We start from the raw sequence: 20,629 nt of genomic DNA, 5'->3' as shown, positions 1-20,629 counted from the left end.
AGCAAACTGACAAAAGTTTCGATAGCTTAACTAACAAAAGACTTAAGTCAGAGGTGATAAAGGAGACTACTGATATCACAAAAATGTGAATATCATTCAAGAGTATTTAAATAATGTGCAAACAAACTATCCAAGAAAAAAAGGGTCCACTCTGGGGCCTCTCAAATTTGGAGCTTGTGAGATATTTCAGTGGGTGAAGGCACTGTTAAGCCTGAGGACCTGGGTCCCACATACTAGAAGCAAAAAAAAAAATCTACTTCTGAAGGTGACCTTTGACCTCCATGCACACATGTGATCACACACACATAAATGTAATGAGACCTTTCAAAATTCAATGACAGAAAACATTAACGAACCAGAAAAAATTAACCAGACTGAATGAGCAGCAGTAGCCGTAGTGGTGGTGATGATGATGTTGATGGGGATGATAATGATGGTGACAACAGTAATAAACCCTTCCCAGTAAACAAACGGCCAGCTGTACTGCTGCGCTGTGCGAAACCCCTCCTCTGTCCCCTCAGTCCTCATAGAGTAACCTCCACCATCCCTCAGTCCCCACAGTGTAACCTCCACTGTCCCTCAGTCCCCACAGTGTAACCTCCACCGTCCCTCAGTCCCCACAGTGTAACCTCCACTGTCCCTCAGCCCCCACAGTGTTACCTCCACTGTCCCTCAGTCCCCACAGTGTAACCTCCACCGTCCCTCAGTCCCCACAGTGTAACCTCCACTGTCCCTCAGTCCCCACAGTGTAACCTCCACTGTCCCTCAGTCCCCACAGTGTAACCTCCACTGTCCCTCAGTCCCCACAGTGTAACCTCCACTGTCCCTCAGCCCCCACAGTGTTACCTCCACTGTCCCTCAGTCCCCACAGTGTAACCTCCACTGTCCCTCAGTCCCCACAGTGTAACCTCCACTGTCCCTCAGTCCCCACAGTGTAACCTCCACTGTCCCCTCAGTCCCCACAGTGTAACCTCCACTGTCCCCTCAGTCCCCACAGTGTAACCTCCACTGTCCCCTCAGTCCCCACAGTGTTACCTCCACTGTCCCTCAGTCCCCACAGTGTAACTTCCACTGTCCCCTCAGTCCCCACAGTGTAACCCCCACTGTCCCTCAGTCCCCACAGTGTAACCTCCACTGTCCCTCAGTCCCCACAGTGTAACCTCCACTGTCCCCTCAGTCCCCACAGTGTAACCTCCACTGTCCCTCAGTCCCCACAGTGTAACCTCCACTGTCCCTCAGTCCCCACAGTGTAACCTCCACTGTCCCTCAGTCCCCACAGTGTAACCTCCACTGTCCCTCTCCTCTCCTTACCTAGCACTATTGTGCTCTATTCCTGTACATAGGTTATAAAGACTGAAAAGAGCTTGAAGGTTTCTAGACACCGTGTATAAGGAGGCGCACACTAACTCCCGGATCTGGCCATCACACACTGTAAACCTGTGTTTAGTTATTACACTGTACCTCCAGACTGTGCACTGGGAAAGTGAGGCAAGTGAACGAGAAACCGAGTGAGCTTCCTTCTGTGGATTTCTGTGCTGCACAACCCTGTGTCCCCTCTGACCACTCTCCTCCCACTGTAGGATAACCCAAAGTCTGCATGTTTGCCATTTCCAGTTTCAACTGATGAAGAGGTATTTAGTGACACCAACCTAACAGTATGTCAGGATCATCTGAAAAACTGGTTCTATGAAGAGCTCACTTAAAATGATTTTAAAAGAGCAACGTAATCCACTAATTTCTAATAAAATGATACACTCATGATTACTTAGTATGAATGACAAGGAAAGTGTTGGCTTTAGTTTGACTTAATTAAAGCTTTAAAGTTGATTTAAAATCTGTTCTAACGTGTAAGAGAGAATAGTAATATTAATGATATATTCATTAAAATGTCTTTTTATAAAATAAAAGCAGCGAAGCTTTTGGCATCACCAGCAACTGTCACATAAGTCACATAAGTCCTAATCTTTGGCAGGACAATTCCTGCTGAAATTATCCCAGGTACACTGGTGCCATTCTCAATTATATTAAGTAATAGCACATAGCACAGAAATTGCACATTTAAATGTGATAAAAACTAAATTTTATTTTGAAATACATAGAATAGTATAATTTTTAATTTTATTAAAACTTAATGTTAATGTCTTGGTCAAAACTGGCCTATTCTCACTTCAATTTCAAACACCACAGAGGTATCCCCAATCATACAATATAAGTGTGCTTTGTAAACCATAGTTTTAAAAGGTTTTTATCAAGTTCTTTCTCATGTAAATGATGAAACTAAGTATAGTGAAATATACCCACCCCAAGATTATATAGTTGAGTGTGTCTGTGTGTGTCTGTGTGTGTCTCTGTGTGTGTGTGTCTCTCTCCTTGTGTGTGTGTGTGTGTGTGCGTGTGTTGTGTGTCTGTGAGTCTGCTGGGGGCTGGCCGTGGGTGTCCGTCTGTTGCTCTCTAGCGAGCACAGAGCTCATCACCTGGCTCCACCTGTTGTTAGAGCTGGAGTTACACATTTGTGCTTCAGCCCCTGGTTTTTCACATGGGTAAAACTTGGGTTCTCATGCTGACCTTAGGTTCTCTTGTTTCTATGTTAAACACTTTACTAAAAGAGCTATCAAAGCCTAATACAGAATACTCACTTATATATGATATCTGCGTCTCATATTTTAATTAAGATTTAGCCATCTGTTTCCTTTGCTATGAATACTGCTATGGCAAATGAAGAAACACTGAGAAGACATTAACAGCTGAGGGAAAAATGAAATGATATTATAAAGAATTAAAAATTTGTGAGCCATTTATAAAATAGTAAGTCTTAATCAAGGAAAGGGTCTCATATAATAAAGCCTTTAGAAGCTTTATCTTCAAAAGTTATCTAAAAAAAAGAGTGTGGCATTCTCATCATAGAAAACAATTTAGAGTGACTCATCTTTTTTCAGTTGATTATGCCATATGTCTCCAAAATGGTTAATAGAAGCAAAAGAAGCAGTCCAGTTGTGCATGTGAGAATGTGTTGTATGTCTGTGTGGACACGGGTGTGTGTGCATACACATGCATGCATTTTTGTGTTATAAGCATTCAGAACTTTCCTGAAGCTCCAGGAATCTAAAAGAGGACATCAGAGGTATAGCTGCAGGGAGAGAGGTGATGTGCAAACACCCTGTAGTAGAAAAGTGAGGACCACAGAGACCACATGACCTCTAGAGAATCTGAACTTGGGATTGGTAAGAAGCCAGTGCAGTCTAACCTTGCAAAATCATCTGGAAAGGGGTGTGTATATCCATCAGAAACCTTTGAATAGAAGAAAGCCAAAAGTCCCAGCAACCTGCATATGCATACTATCTGCCTCACTTTAAAAAAACAATTCCAGAAGAGATTCTGGATGTTGCATGGTGCGTCCCAAGTTCGGCATGTCCATGGCCACAGGGTCCCAGGAACTTGCTGGCTCCCACTGCTGCTTTGACAGAGAAACACACACACACACACACACACACACACACACACACACACACACACACAGGGATCTTCAGTTAGTCCACTTAGCTAAGGAGAAGAGAAAGAAGACAGAAATAGAAAGAAGTGTTCTAAGAACCAAAGGTCTTCCTGTATCAACTGGCTAAACAAGGGCCCACTCTGAGAATCAGTGTGGGCTCAGGAACCTGGGTGTGATGTAGATTTGTGGATTTGTCCAATTGGTGGGAAGAGAAGAACCCAATGTGGGGGAAGCAAAGGGTGTTTCTAGATATGTCTGTAGCCCCACCTCTGGGAAAAGTAGATAAGCTATGCATGACAGTGAGCTAGCCAGAGCTGACTGGCCAAGGTACAAGCAACTACTCAAAGGTTTGGGCTTTCTGAGCTCTCAGAGCCCCAGAGAAACTCAGTAGAAAGGTCACCCACTCAGGTATTCCTTAGGCCATGAGCTCTGTCAGCGTACTCTCAAGAGAAGTACCAGCCCTGAGACATCTTCAGTTTCAGCTGGCAAGGAGCATTTCCAGTGAAGCCCTTTCTTACTACCAAGTATGGATATAGCAGACACTGCAGGGCTAAAGCAGGCACATCAGTGGCATAGGCAGGGCAGGACTGAGCCTGCAAATACCTTTCTGCTCTAACAAGCCTGGGTCTCAAAGGGAAAGCAAGCACACCCTCCTCCCTTACACAGACACAGCACAAATCAGTGGAGCATTTCCATCCCTTGCCTTAAGTGACACTAGGTCTTTTCTGGTCCTTTGTATTTCCTTCTGACTGTGAGGTGTTACCTGAATTTATTTTATTGGATGATCTTTCACTATTATAAGCCTTCATCACACATGGTTTGTATGTTTTCATGCTTAGTTTTCTTCTTTTGACAATTCCCTTTTCTTCAGTTACTTATTAATCCACTTGCTTGTAATGCTAACTCCTACCTCATCCTATAAGCCTCTTGCTGTTTTCTATCCTTATTCATGTTAGAGTTGATACCTATAGATTGTTTTCATCATGCTTACCTATATGGTCTGTTTTTGAATTCTGACTATTTCTGCGGTGTGCTTTTCTCTTCTAAGAAACAGAATAGGCTGACTACTGATAAGATTCTCACATAAGACAGGAAGAGAATACAATAAAGGCAAATTGCGCCACAGAAACAATACACATACATACATACATACACATGCATATATATACATACATGTATACATATACATGTATACACACATACACACATGTACATAAACATACATGTAAGCCAAGATGGTGCCTCTAAACATCACACAACTCCTCAATAACTGGACCAAATAAAACCTGAAAGAATTCAAATGACACTAGACTAAGAATGTAAAGGTTTAATTTTAAAAATACTTGGTGACCTGAAAGAGGATTCACACAAGGATGCAAAGGACAGAAGTCCCTTTGAGATCTGGTTGAGAAAGCAAGGTTTTTAGATGAGATGTTCAGAAAAAAGATTGAAATTCTGAAAAACAAAAAGAATAGCAATCGTGAAAGTGAAAAGCTCAATAAAGAAAAAAAAAAAAAAAACCTGGCAAGACTCACAAAGTCAAGATCTAGCCAGCTTCCAGGAAAAGATGTCAGGAACTGAAGACAAAATTGAGAGACTTGACAGAAATAATACAGATCAATTGTTTCAACAAGGAGACTACACAAGAATGCAAGGTATACAAGGGATAAAAACCAACAGAAAACCTATCCAATGACAACAAAGGAGGAATACCCCTGTTTTGGGGAAGGCCTAGACTTCTATGTATGGAAAAGCAATTAGGACCCTAAATAAACATGACAACCTACTGAGGACATCATCTCTCCCCCTGCCCCTTGTTTCTGTATAACTGATGTGAACTACATGGATTTTATTATTTTCTAAAGTGGTCCAGTTACTTAGTGAGAGAAGTGCTGATCGCTTTTTCAGGTGGATGTATCCTGGTGTTTCACTAGAGTCATCTTTCTCTTGGCCTCACCATTCAGACCAAGCTCCTCATAAGCTTTTGGCTGAAGCCCTCCTCGACATGAGAGCACCACCTGCCTGCCTATAGAGGGGTGTAGGCACAGGCAAACTCACAACCCAACTTGCTTGAAACAAAGCAGAAGCCCAGATTTTTGTTTATGTTGCTAGGAAACAACTTTGAGCTTAGAGGGTCAAAGATTTGGTCTGGTAGGTTAGCAACATGTTATACAATACTTGTCCCAAAGTGAAATAAACATACATTTCACTATACATGTTCTGAAGAGATGGCCAGAGAGGAGAAAGTAGGCTGAGATCTTAAAGAATTATAAACTTGCCTCAACTTGATTCAATGCTTCCACTAGACTCACTGTTAGTTTTCTGTTACTATTACCCACAGGAGTCCTGGTAAACGCATTTCACAAAAGGAGATCACATGAAATGATAGCCCTATGACTTACCTTCTGGTTTAATAAAGCACTTGCCAGCTTCTGTACTTCTGAACTTAGTAAAGTAGTTCCCCTGATGACTTTGCTGAGGGCAGCAAGTGACTGATGAACACTTTGCACCAAGCGGATGGCATTGAACTGCTCAAGAATGATGAAGGATAATATTGGAGATCCTTGTCGATCATTAGGAGGTGATACTTTTTGATGAATTAGGTTTGAATTCTAGAAGAACAAGGTCATGTCATAGTTAATAAGTAGTAACATCAATAATATACCAAAGTATATAAAAGGTCAAAAATCATCCATAAGTTCACGTTTCTGAATACTGTATTTTATGAATGGAAGAACAGAGTCTATAAATACAGATTTCTGGACTTTACCAATTTTTAGTAGTATGTTAGGTGGAAAAAGAATACCAAAACAAGATTCACTAAGAACCAACAGTCAGTGTATGAGGGAGGCATAGAGAAAGGAAACCTTCTAAGTCAAAGCAACCCACCTCACAGAACAGTTGAAGTCTTAAATCCTGTCCCCAGTGACACACTTCCTCCAGCAAGGACACAACTCTGAATCCTTCCCAGCTCCACCACATATTCAAACATTTTAGCCACCTGGTTAAAATGCCTGCTGTGTTTTCTGATTTGCTGAATGGAATCTTACAAACAGAAAGCAGGGCACTTGAATAACTTAAGTTTCCTGAGGTAGGGAGAGGATAGAGCTGTGTTGGGACTGACTCACTACAGACTTGCTGGGACCAGTGGTGATGCTGGCTGAGCTCCAGAAGTTATACAAAGCACACTGAAAACTGCAAGGACACCAGACAAAGTATTCTGTCCATCCAAGGCCATATATGTCCTAGGCATATTCTCGGCCTTGAGGACTCTAGACACTGGGCTCAGCCATCACAGTTCACCTAACAGAAGTTGGACAATGCTCAAAAAGAAATAAATGATCAATTTAAAAGAAGTTTTTTAAGTATAAGAATATTAGAAAAAACTATTTTAGTTATTTTATCACTGTAGATTATTAGTCTACTTAACATCAGTTCATTCTTTTGAAAATAATCTATTTAATCTGTAATTTTGATTAGATACGTAAATCTATTTGTCAGTATAGACAAAACTTCATTTCTGGTTTAACTTGTGTTTAGGAAAAAAAAAGTTAGCCATGTGTTTTTCCTCACAATAAACTCAAAGCATCAAAAAAGCATGTTTCATGTACACCTGCATCATAATAATTTAAATGAGAACGAATGGAAGCGCTGGAACTGTAGGAAGTGTAAATTGGCCAGGAAGTCAGTCATTTTCAGTAATTGTTGCCATCAGCCAGGTACTAGAAGTTACAAGGGTAAAGCTCTTATGAAATATAAATGTAAAACACGATCTGACCTCTCAGTGTTCATGTGTCATGTGAGAGCAGAACCTCTCAGGTTGAGCTTGTCCGCAGTTCTGTTTTTAAAAATCACTGTTTTAAAAGCTTAGTATTAGCAATTTTCTTTATGGAAATACTAGAGAAGATGATAAAAAAAAAAAAAAAAAGGTAAACTGTGCATGTGACATTGCAAAACTGGCAGAATAATGTATGAGTAACAATGAAATATAGTGTTAAAATGTGTAACTATATATAATACACTTCCTTTAAAAAGTTATAGTCACTAACATGCATGCCAATCTAAAAAGCCATAAAGAAAGATAAATAATGTTCAAAACACATTTGAGCCTACAATCTGATCTTTTTTAGCTACATCCAATACCTCTGAGTATCTGGTGATATGTACTCACATAACCAGAACTCTTGACAAAGCCCCCAGCAAATTGTTCCCACAACATAATTTAAATCAGTTTAAGCTCTGACTAGCTTCTTAATTGAATCTATTCTTTACAATATATCAATCTGGCCTCTATAAAATGCAAATCACTCTTTATTACCTCTCTGTCCCATTAGTTCACTGAATTCATCTTATCTAAGAATATCATGTAACCACTGCAGTATATAATATTAAGTCTCTTTCAAGCTGGTCTTAGTAACAAAGATGGCAAACTGACCTTTCTCTCTAGAATACTATCCCTCTGACATCACCAAGAATTCTTTCCTTAACACATCAACATAGAACATCCAAAAAGCAATCTTGGTTTTCTTCTGAATGAGTAATTCAGTCACTTGACTTTGAATAAAAAACATGTAAGTAACTTGACTGTGTGTGCAACAATTGTCTATCTTAGTCACTAGCCCTTAATATGGCCTCTACCATACAGCAGACCTTCCATCCATACTGACAATGAAGGAAAAAGCTAGTAAAACATTCTGAAGTGATTCTGAAATTACTTAATGAGATAAGATGTAAACTGGGATAACTCCTTAGTGTACAAATGTATTGTTGTATATCCTAATATAATGTAAACAATGATGGGGTGTTTAACAAGAGAATTCTTATGGATTCAAGGTACATACTTGGAGTTTAAAATATAGTTTCATATTTTATATGGAGGACACTTTTGCAAATAAAACAGTTTGTGCTGGATTGGTGTTCACATTTCTCCTTTGATAGCATGCAGAGTATCTACTAGTCCCAAAGACAATAGAACACAAGGATGAAGGTTCTATGTAGGCACCAGCTCAAATTCTCCATGTTCAAGGGGATATGTAGGGCTTAAATAATGAGGCCCTTATCATCAGTTTGTGGAGAGCAACCTATAGCCTTGGCAATAGCCTAAGCTCTTTGGGTGTTCCCATGGGACCCCTTTAGCTAACAACACAATTAGATGTAACCCAATCTCAGTACTAGAAGCTTCATTTAGTGACAAGAGAAGTCCAGTTAGGGCTCTGTTTCTCCTGGTATGTATGTATGTATGTATGTATGTATATATGTATGTATCAACCACACAATTAGATGTAACCCAATCTCAGTACTAGAACCTTCATTTGTTGAGAATAGAAGTCCAGTTAGGGCTCTGTTTCTCCCAGTATGTATGTATGTATGTATGTATGTATGTATGTAAGTTTCTACTATATTAGGTTTCCATACTATCCTTCAAATGGTCCTTGATTATAGCTATCTGTCTCCATATTCTCTGCCTTGTTCTCCCTTCTTTCCCCATTTGATCCTCCCAATCCAGCCCCCACTCTATCTATAACTATCTAGTCTATTTACTTTTCCTAGGGAGATGTCTATCCCTGCTATTCAATTTATACCCAATGTCTGTGGGTCTACAGATTATAGGCTGGTTATCATTCAATGATTATGGGAATAACCAACCATTTTGATTTGATGTAAGGTCCACTACACACGGAATGGAATTCATGCCTGATATTACTTGGGTAACAAAGAACCCACGAGTAGATAGCCCAATTATCTAGGGTTACATCAAAGGTTTATTAAAACTAACTAACTAATTAACTAACTAGCTAACCAACTAATGACATTCCACTACATTCATAGATCAGTGCCTTGCTCAACCATCATTAAAGAAGCTTCCTCTGTAGAAGATGGGAACAAATAAAGAGACCCACAGTCAGACATTATGCAGAGAAAAACCTTGGAACACTCAGCCGTAAATGAGATGTCCCCACTGTATCCCTCAGTCAGGGCTCAGAGAATCCTGTGGAGAGGAGGTAGGAAAAGCATCAGAGCTAGAGGGGATGGAAGATACCAAGGAAGAAAGGCCCCATAAATCAACATGATCTAAGGTTAAATGAAATACAGAGAGTGAGGAAGCATGAACAAGACCTGCACAGGTCTGCAGCAGGTCCTTTGTATATATGTTATAGCTTCTACTTTAGTATTTTAAGGAACTGCTTGAGTGTGCCCAAGAGTAGGTTTCTGTTTCTTGTGCCTTGTTTGTTTTGTCCAATTCCGATGTGTTAGTTTTTGCTTTATCACATTATATTGTATCATATCATGTATTATATCATTATCCCTTAGAAGCCAGTTTGTTTTCTAATGAGACAGAAAGGGCATGGATCTGGACTGGAGGAGAGGTGGAAAGGAAGTGGGAGATGTAAAGGAAGGGAAATTGACATAGAATATATCATGAGAAAGAAAATCTATTTTCAATTAAAAATATTAACTAAAAATACAGTTTTTAAAAAATGTCTGTTATAACTTGAAAGTACTGACACATGAAAAAGGAAATTAGAAGCAAGCCAGATGGCACTGGGGCTAAACAGGGCTTTCTTGAGCTTCTACAGGTTAGTTGAGCTAGACGACTGAGAAGAGCATTTGGAAAGTTCTAGAGACAGACTCTACCATGATATACTCATCTGATATTGAGGTTTGCTCTACTCTGGAAGAAGCTATACAGCCACTTGTGGGGTTTCTTCCAAAAAATTCATTTATTAAGGATGGCTTGAAAAACAAGTGCATAGTAGAAACAAATCTGCAACTTTGTGCAGTGACTCATAACAGGAAGAATAATACATAAATCATAGGATAAAATGGTTTCTGGAAGGCAGCGGGAAAGAATGATAGGATAAAGTACAAGATATGATAGATTTGAGGCTTGGCTACTAGCAACTTAACACGAACACACTGGGCATGGTGGCTTAGGCCTGTAACCCTAGAGCTCAGGACGCAGAGCGGGAAGATCAAGGAGTTCATGCCCACTCTTGAATACATAGTGATTTGGAGGCCAGCCTAGGTTACATGATATCCTATCTGAGATAAAAATTTAAATAATAGTTAACATTTGATTTATACATAACAATTAAAACGAAGCCTAAAAAGGTACACTGCTTGGTGACAAAATGTCAAGTTATCTGCTATACTTCTGAATCCCGAGTTTGACAAGACAACTCTGAACCCAAGAGATGGTGTGAGAATGCAAAGTATAAAGGAGACAGGTGGTGTCTGAGCACCTGCATGTAGGCAGAGAGGGCAATGAACTGCACAGCTGGACCTAGATACACTAAGGAGATAGGTTTCTGATTTTAAAAAGAGATTTGTTTATTTGATTTTATTATATGTGTATGAGAGTTTTATCCATATGTGTCTGTGTACCATGTGTGTGCTGTGTCCATAAAGGTCAAAAGGGGCAACAGACCTCCCAGAACTGATGTTAAGAACAGTTGTAAACCAGCAAGTGAGTGTTGGGAACCAAGCCCAGGTTTCTGTAAGTGCAGCTGGTGCATTAACAGTTGAGCCATCCCTCCAAGCACCCCAAGGAGAAGTTTTAGCTGCAGAATTTTATTTTTATATGGCCTTAAATGGATATGATTCTTTAAAGAAGCAATTATTGAGCACCCACAGCTAGTGAGGTACGTGGTGTCTCACAGTATGTGCTTAAGTGGATGAAGTTCACCTGTGCATAGAAAGTTTTGACTATGAAGCAAATAGATTAAAACACACACACACACACACACACACACACACGAAATGCTTATACTCACACATATTACAGTGAAGCTGGATAGTAGGGCATAATATACAAGAGGAAAAAAACCCAATCACCCTCAAAAGAGTGACAATCAGATTAGCAAGCACCATTACAAATATCAACACTTTTCCCCAAGAGTTGAAGAAAAATAACTGAAGGCTAAAAATGGGTGTGCAGCTAAGCTTTGTGTCAATTAGTTACATGTGATGATGCAACAAAGATGTTCTCAGAAGCAAACATCTTCAGAGATGGTGCTGTACAAAGAACAACCGGAATGTTTGGGAAAGGCTTTAGGTGACAGGTTGTTCCCTCTCAGCCAGATACCACCTGTTCTTGCCTTTCAATGACTAAGATTTCACAGCGCAGAGAAAACATTAAGAGACTCACATGCTGCTCATTTCCACATTATAGCAATGACCAGGTTGTACTTATTTGGCTTTTATCCCTCTGCATAAAACCAGCATACATGAACTCACAGCCAGACAACACGCAGCATGGGGTGTGGGAGGTACCACATTCCTGCCCTAGTTCAGGAGCTATTATTAGCTAAGGGTCACCAAAAGAGGCAGAGTTAGATTTCTGTGGAGTGTGGCCTCTGGTAGGTATAACACTCTCCAGTAGATGGTCCACAGAGCCAACAGCATATGTGCATGCAAACTAGACTACAGCGTTTTTTTGAAAAAAAAAAAAAAAAAAGACGCAAAGCAGGGTGGATATAAAAGAGAGGGGTGGAGAGTACAATGGGGGGCCAATATGCTCAAAATTCAGTGTATCAAGCTCTCAAAAAATTATTAAAAGTCTTCTCAAATGTTCAACGAGACATAGCTAAGCAGTCCTAGCCATGCTAGGGGCCTCAGCATCTACTATTACCTCTGCTAAACTCATTTTTGAGTGTAGCCAGAACTCTCCTATTAGCTGTCCATTAAAAGTTATGGTTATCATTATTATTAGCTCTGCTAAACTAATTGGATTCCTATGGATTAAAAGCTCAGTGTGTTAAAAAAACAAAACAAAACAAAACAAAAAAAAACCCAAAAAAACAAAACCCTCAGTGTACAGCATAGTTGGCATTAGAGATGACCAAGCCTGCTAATCTGGGTGCATTCTCTGTAGACCTGTCTCTTTTTAGGATAAGCTCCTTTGTTAATTACATCCTTTTAGTGTTAATTAAACACTACAAATGATACTTTTCTACATTTTCTACTGATCAAGGAATGACCAATGGGCCCAGAACACAGACATCTAAGAACAACGTCATCCTAATGTTCTTAGGATCTGTACTAGAAATCGCTAGTATTTACCAAGTACCTAGTGTGGTGCTAGCTGTTACAGCAGCTTATGACTGCCTCTACTTCACCAGCCAGAAAATAGGCAAAAGGAGATGAATTAAGATAGGCAGAACTGTAGAAACTTAAAATCAATAAAAAGCTCCTATTTTGGTTTTAAACTCAAACATTCACTTCCCCCAGGGACACATCCCAGGAGAAGTGCATTCCAAAGACTCAAACATTCCAGGAAGAAAGACCCAAGAGAGAATCCGTAACACAGTAAAACCTGGGTAAACAATAGCTTCTTAAGCTGACCTTCTTTGTTATAAAAAGATAAGGTGCAAATTTGAGTTACTTAGAAACCAGGCCTGGGAAGGGGGCGGGGGGGGGGGGGGGGGGGCTGGGAATGGAACCAAGCCTGGGAACGGCTGTTAGAGTTTGGCCTTTATGGTTAATGTTTAAGAAGTAATTGTATAACTGCCCTCATAAATTCTGTAAAAATATTATATCAGCTGCCCTCAGCTATAATTCAGGGTTCTTCTTGACGGCATACAAGGGAATCCCAGTGCACTGTTGTGTTTTTTTTTTTTTTTTATCAATTTATCAATTTATTAATAAACCTCATGTTATTGCAGTGAGTCCCACATCCGTGAGTGTCTCTGGGGAAGCGCTTCACCTGGTTTTGGATCATTAACCAACAGAACCAATCTGGAAGTCTAGATAAATTTAAAGCCAACAATGTATTCCATGTGCCACTGTGAGACTATATACTCTGAACATCAGCAGAAGAATACCTGCTTTTGTCCTCTTAGAAAACTTTGTGTTACGTGGCTACTATGGCTTTGTTATATACACAATAATAATCTACAAAGTTGAGTTAAAAGTACATGGAAACCATTGTTAGAGCAGAGAAGGAGAGATGCCTTCAAGGTTGGGAGTGTAGCTCAGTGCAGTGAGAGTGAGGCCCAGGGCTGGACTCTCAGTCCTGTGTAAAAACTGGGCTGGCATGGCAGCCTAGTAATGATCCCAGCACATGGGAAGCAGACAAGGAGTCCCAGGTACAGGGGCTACCTGGGCTAACCAAAGAGGACACCTTCAAGTTCTGTGAGAGACTCTGCCTCAAGGTGGAGAGAAATGGAAGACACCACCAAAAGTCTATGTCAGGCTCTCACATGCACTTAGAATGTTAACACATATATTGCCAGGCATACACATGCATACATACTAGTATACAGCATATGCAAAAAAGTATTCAAGTGAAACTGCTTTTCTCACTATGTCTCCTATCTCAATTATTTTGTTAGTAGAATTTTTTTGCTTTACTTAGTCCATTTGCTCAAAATTTATTAAGACCTTTAAAATTTAGTAAATTTTGATTTAAAAAGTAAATGTAATGAGGTAAAATATTTACACATATGGTTAATACCATGTATATTACAAAACCATAAAATGATTTGCTAAAGGCTTTAATTGAAAATTTGGTTAAATATGGGTAAATTTGGTTACAACAAAGAATAAAGAAGACTAACCCCAGTGTGAACTGACAGGAAGCAGGGAGAGCAAACACCCTGAGTGTGTGACTCAGGAACAAGGTTTGCTGTGATGGTCTTTCTGCTCAGGACAAGCAGGGCATGGATTTGCATCACAATGCCCAATGTGAATGTCTATGTGTCTCAGGACAAGCAGGCCCTGGATATCTTCATGAGTCAGGCAGAATAGCATAGCTCTAGGGGGCTGGAGAGAGCAGCAAAAGGAAAAGGTATAAATGTTTCAATCCTCCCATGACTAACCTGGTTCAGCTTCTTCCAAAGATTGAGAACAGGGGAAAGTTCATTAGACCAGATTTCTCTGTCAAATTTACAACCTGCTGTGACCGATCTTCCCAAGATCCTGAGCTGGGAGATGACCTGAGTGAAGAGAACACATCACATGAGTCAGGTACAGTAACTAAGTCCCAGCAGGGGCATGGCACAGTGCAGAGCTACACATTCTGTAACAACTGAAGCGTGTATAGATGTGTATAATCCATGTATCTCTAACATTTAGTTTGAACGACAGGATTATTCAAATAGTTAAAAAGACTAAAGACTGAAAAGTTGAGGGAAAGCATTCTAAAATTAAATACTGCAATGGTTGTTAGAAAAGCTGCTTCTTTATGCAGGAAGTACACGCTGTGCCATTATTAATATCTTCCTGGTTTCTCTTCCTGTTCATTTCAAAATCTACAATGCTTTTCAGTTCGATTGATTTAGATCTAAACATTTCAAAATGCTGAGTGTATTTAAAAACACAGCACAGAATAAATGCAAATCAAGTGGCTCCTAGCTGGTGAAGGAGTTTACAGACTTTTAGTGCTTAATTTTCAGTTTTCATTTTAATATTCCATCCACACAAAGGCCCAAAGAAATATGTACAGATCAATTAATGAGAGTGACGCTGGGTAAACAAAGGCCTGCTGGGGCCTTTGCTGCCGTAGCGTTAGTATTAGTAGCTTCCTTGCTGTACACATTAAAATCAATCACTTGCATTTTCTTTCCTAAATGAAATCACGTCTACTGGGTTCTATTTTAGAAACATCTGTCTCCTTAGTACTTGCTAAAGATGACCCAGAACATGACCACTACTGTGCCATGGGCATGGTGGTGACCGTAAAATGACTGGGCTCCTCAGTAATTTTGCCTTGCAATATTCCAGCCAACAAGTACAACTCAGTTATCATAAGGCTTATCTGATATAAACAAAGTGAGTCCAAGAAACCCAGGTGCATGTTTCACAGGGCAGCATCTTACCCCTCAATACCTGCAGCCTGCTAGCTACCTTCACCTTTTGAAGAGATATAAGCTGTCATTTGTTTTTGTAGCATATTACTTTACTAAGTTACACTTTTACTTTAGTAAACCTGTATTAAAATAAGGACTATAAATCTTTCTGAATGAAAGTACAAGTTAATTGCTACATCTACATGATTACACTGCTGGATTCAACTCTGAGAGCTTTTGATTGATTTCTTAGTCAAAAAGCACTGTGGAGAGTCAGTGCTTGGCTGCCTTTGTTTCTCTGATGAGTCATTTCCATTTGCTGGAGCTGAACTCTACACAGCACTTAATTTATCAGCATCGCTTCACTACAAAATGTCCCTAATTGGTAGTCAGGAGACGTGGGATTCTAACTCTGGTAACACTTGCAGCCACTTATTTGTGTTTTAAATTCATTAAAGACAACAGAAAACATGAATGTAAAGAAGAAAAGTACAAATATATTTTTTAAACTATTTAAAAGAAATGTTGGCTAGCATTCCCCCACCCCACCCCATGGGCATGGTTTTTTTTTTTTTTTGTTCCAGAAAGATGCCAAGACACACACACATATAAAAATGCTGTGCTGATTCTCTCATGAGTAGAGAACAACAAACAAGGACGTTCAGACACACGAAGACGTTTCCGTAAGAGCACAGGAATGGCTGGGATAGTAGCTGCCAGCTCTACAAATCAAATACACTTTTGTTTCCTCTATAAAGTTCAGATAAAATATTTAGTAAACACGTTTCAATATAGTTAAAGTCTTTTCTTCAACAGTTTCTTCAAGGTGATATCACAGTGTATCAATCTTCCTATATATGCAAAAGTTAAAGTATATACACAAGATACCTAGAGATTTGTTGTTTGTTAGAATATACAAATTGAAGGGGGTAAATTTTTATTATGTCTGTGTCTCTTCAAATGTGAGTCACATGCAAAGCTACATTAAGACATTGGTTATTTTAGAGATACTTCATCCAAGACCCAAAGTGAAACAAACTGCTATGCTAAAGACTTATAGAATCATTTTTCAAGTCAATGTGGTACTAAAAGCCAGAAAATAAGTCACAAAATATACAGCTTTTATGATTTTAACACAAGCAAATGTAAAAACTAAACCTCTCCTCAAAAGATGTTTAAATTCATACAAGGTTAGTAAATAACCCAGTTTCCAATACTACCTCATCCATCCTAATTCTTTGCCTTTCTTTTAAAGAATCATATTTGAAAATACTTTGGTAGCTAATTAGGAAATTAAATATGCTTACTGTTTTATTCAGCCATTTCACAGCTAGGTTATGTGGTGAGGTGAAATAGTGTTTAAATGTGCACCAAATCTACTTTGTTGAAATTGTTTGGCAGCTAATTTTAGGAGCCCCAAAGTAGAAACACTTTAAACACCCTTCATGACTTGATAAAGAAGCTGGGGCTTGGCCAAATAATGAAATATGATTCAGCACTTAAAAGGCAGCAACTCCAGAAACACATAAGAACACTGACAAATTTTATAATTATTCTTAGTAAAACTAATAAAACACCATAGAGTTTTAAGTATTAAATTTTTATAAAATAGTCTAGAAAACATAAACTAATTTAAATTATTCAAAAGGAAACTGTGTGCTTCATGGGGATGGGGGATGGAGTATAACATGTAATGGAAACTGGGACAAGAGATGTGTATTCACTGTCTAGACATGGTGATAGTTTCAAGTGCAAACAGGTCAAAGCATGTAAACTACACAGTATAAATATTATGTCTGCGATAAATGTCAAAACAACCCTAATCAAGCTATAGAAAGTGAAAAAAGTGCGTACTAAGGCCAGGCAGCTTTTGAATAGCTCTCTGAGATAGTTACAACATGAGTACAGTGTCAGTTTAGAAGATTTGTTATTCTGGTGTGAAAAAAGACAAACTCTCCACTGTTAAAGGTTTATGTATATTGATATCCTCAGAAAGGCTCACGCACTGAAAGCATGGTCTTTGCTCATGAATACTCACTGAGCTGTAGGGAGAGGAGCAGGAGGTTGCTAGCTTCATCAGTGGGTGAAATTATGCTGAATGGCCTATGAGGAAGGATGGCAGAGGCTCACGCGAGACACTATGTAGCCATCTTTGATGGCTCTATATTGTCATAGTGTCTTCCATCTCAAGTTCCTCCCACCGTGATGCTGTGCCTAACATTGACACCTCTGACATCAATCTTTCCCTCATCTTGCCAATGTGCTGTCTGTCACATAGGCACAATATTGCTGCAGCTACTCAACAGATGTGCTGTCACCACAAGCCTTGGCTCTGGATCTCAGGAAGGATCCAGAAACTAGAATGCACTGTTCCACATCCCTCAAATATGTTCTCTTGGCTTTTATAATCCTGTCTCTTTACTGCTCTACCCCCACCCCTCAGAAAGCACTAATTCCCATTTATCAGGATAGATTTAGTGCAATTGCTTTTCAAAGAGGAATCGAAACTGTTTACCAGATGCGCACTAAGGGTGAGGCTGTCATTTATGCCCTCCAACTGTGAAGACTTATGTTGTCTTTGGCTAATACTCTCACAGAGGAAGGCAAGCGTTCCTCTCTCTCTCTCTCTCTCTCTCTCTCTCTCTCAGAGAGGAAAGGGCTAGAGAGCAAAAGTCCTAGCACATGTGTGTGTATGCGCATGTATTTATGTGTTTGCATGTATATATGTGTGTGTAAGTGTATATATATTATATATGAGAAACAAAATCAGAAAACATTGCATGCATAGAAAAGCATAAAATTATAAACAATGCTTTATATAGAGACAGCTCGGTAAGTCCTTTATTCCAGAGGCAGAGAAATAGAAAAAGACTCATGTGAATTCATGTAAGATATCACAATGTCTTTTTCTTGGTCACTGATTCATTTGGTTTCATTATGTAGTGATGCTTTTCATGTTTAACTATATGTCATTAAATCTTCAAGAAAGTGCTGTGTCCTATTTAAAGGTATTCTCATAACATTAGCAGATTACCCAAGAGAAGCCCTATGCCACAAAATGGCAAATGCTAAGAAAGACTGTAACAGCCAGTAGAGCTACCCTTCAGACAAAGGAAAAACGGGGGAAGCAAGACTGCTCAGCAGGTAACACAGGTTGCCACGCAGGTTAGTGACCTGAGTTTGATATCTGAAAACCATGTAAAGGTAGAAAGAGAGAAGCAAGCAACCACACACACAAATGCACACACACACACAGACACACATACACACATAGACATACACACACACACACACATATTAGATAAAAACCATGGCTGGAATAAGGAGGGTGCAGACATATGACAGAGACCCGAGGAAGACACATTCTCTGACTGCAGGGACACTTTGAATGAGAAAACAAAAAGGAACTGCAGACTCTTGTGGGGAGCCGACAGAAGGCGGCTATCATCCTTGCAGCCATCTTGAGCCATATACCCTGACAAGAGACTTGATTACAATAGCCTACAACAGCTGAGCACACTCTGATAACATCTTGTTTTAGATACCCAGGATCTTCCCTTGGGTGTGTGAGAGACTTAAAGGTGTGACTTAAGGGCGTGACTTAGAGATCTAATTTAGAGAAAAGACCTAAGGGCATGACTTAAGGGCGTGACTTAAAGGCGTGCCTTAGAAGTGAGACATATAAAAGGCGAGAGGCAGACAGAAGAAGTTAGTCAGTTATTAGGCATGAGGTAGAAGACACTTGGACTGAGGGCATGAGGTAGAGAACTAGGAAGAAGAATTATTATTATTAGGTAGTAGGCACTTGGCACTTGGAGGAAGAACTTGGATTTAGACATTAGGCACTACAACTTGGAACTGGAAACTTGGAACTTGGAGGCACTAGGGACTAGGAACTAGGGACTAGGAACTCAAGACTTGGGACTTGGACTAGGAAGAGAGACTGAAGAATAAATGGGATTGAATCACACTCTGTCTGGTCTCCATTCTTCGAGTCCATCCTCACTTTCTCTCTTGCTGAACCCCAACCCGTGGACTGGAGCAGCTTGGGGCAGTGCAGGCTCTAACAACTTAGCCCCCAAGGCTTTTGGCAGTGCGGGTTCCAACATTTATAGAGCGGTCTGCAACATTTTTGGCCCCCAAACGTGGGCTAGTGCAGTTCTCAACATTTTTGGCGCCCAAAATTTCGGGCCGCAACAGACTCTCACCAGCAGAGATGAACTCACTTATGAGGAACACTATTCTTATAACCTTGTGCACACTGCTTCCTAATGGAAGAATGAGCACTGAGACTGCCAAACAGACCCCGCTGAAAGACAAAACAGCAAGCACAGAAAGACAAACAGACTGCGCACGGAAGGAGAAATCAGATTGCACACAGAAAGATAAAACAGATTATACACGGAAAGACAAAACAGACTGCATGGAAAGACAAAACAAGAGGAAACGACAACTCAAGAAATGTTGGATATGCAACAACATAAGCATGTAGACTTACAGAGTAAAATACTTCCTAATTAGAATGCTTATAAATAATGCATATAAATAGTTAAGGGCTGTTGGAGCATTCTGTGGACACTATGCCGAGAACCTCTGAAATGGCTTATCACAAACCATTTGCACCTGCCATGGTGCACATTACTAAGCAGCACATGCATCCCTGAGGGGCAAATGCTATAGAATATGGTGAGGAATAACTCAAAATGAAAATTAAAAATATGTAAATTATGTGGTTGGTGAGATAGCTCAGCAGCTATGAGTGTCCTACTCTTGCAGAGAACCCAAGTTTTGTTACCAGTACTCATGCCAGAGTTGACTGCATAATCTTAAAAACAAAAATAAAACTCTAGAAAATTTTCTAAGGAGGAATGAACCAGAAAGACTGGTTTAAAATTCTAGCTCTGCCTCTAAGCTCTTTGATCTTGGACATCTTACAATACACAAGTCTCAGTGTCTGTTTCCTCATGTATTAAAAGGGAAAAGTAACAGTTCTTATCTGACAGTCTATAAACAGTAAGTAAGCTCTTGAATACACAGCATTGAGAACCACTTCACACATGGTGAAGTCACTAACCAGGAGCTATTCAAATAACCAAGTGGCAACTATATAGAACCTATTGATATGTTGTTTCTGTGTATTGTGGCTCAGTGTAAGGGCTTAAACTCATAGCTAAGGGCTTATTGAGAGGTCCGTGGACCATGGGGCTCATTGAGAGGTCCGTGGACCATGGGGCTCATTGAGAGGTCTATAAACCATGGGGCTCATTGAGAGGTCTGTGGACCATGGGGCTCATTGAGAGGTCTGTGGACCACGGGGTTCATTGAGAGGTCTGTGGACCATGGGGCTTAT

At 39.9% G+C, this 20,629-nt stretch overlaps 1 protein-coding gene across 3 annotated transcripts in view; it reads right to left on the bottom strand.

The window, feature by feature from the left end:
- Window positions 1–20,629, bottom strand: part of Dync2h1 (dynein cytoplasmic 2 heavy chain 1) — a 190,913-nt gene that overhangs the window by 19,570 nt on the left and 150,714 nt on the right. For all 3 annotated transcript variants that reach the window (XM_076926138.1, XM_076926139.1, XM_076926140.1), the window contains 2 exons: window positions 14,311–14,427; window positions 5,893–6,102 (listed from right to left, as the gene is read on the bottom strand). In XM_076926138.1, the coding sequence (XP_076782253.1) occupies window positions 5,893–6,102; window positions 14,311–14,427 (327 nt within the window). The remainder of the gene's footprint in view (window positions 1–5,892; window positions 6,103–14,310; window positions 14,428–20,629) is intronic.

This window comes from Arvicanthis niloticus, chromosome 27, assembly GCF_011762505.2.
Source record: "Arvicanthis niloticus isolate mArvNil1 chromosome 27, mArvNil1.pat.X, whole genome shotgun sequence".
NCBI classification, from domain to species: domain Eukaryota; kingdom Metazoa; phylum Chordata; class Mammalia; order Rodentia; family Muridae; genus Arvicanthis; species Arvicanthis niloticus.
Note: the sequence above shows the minus strand (reverse complement) of the source record. Positions and strands in the feature narration are given on the sequence as shown.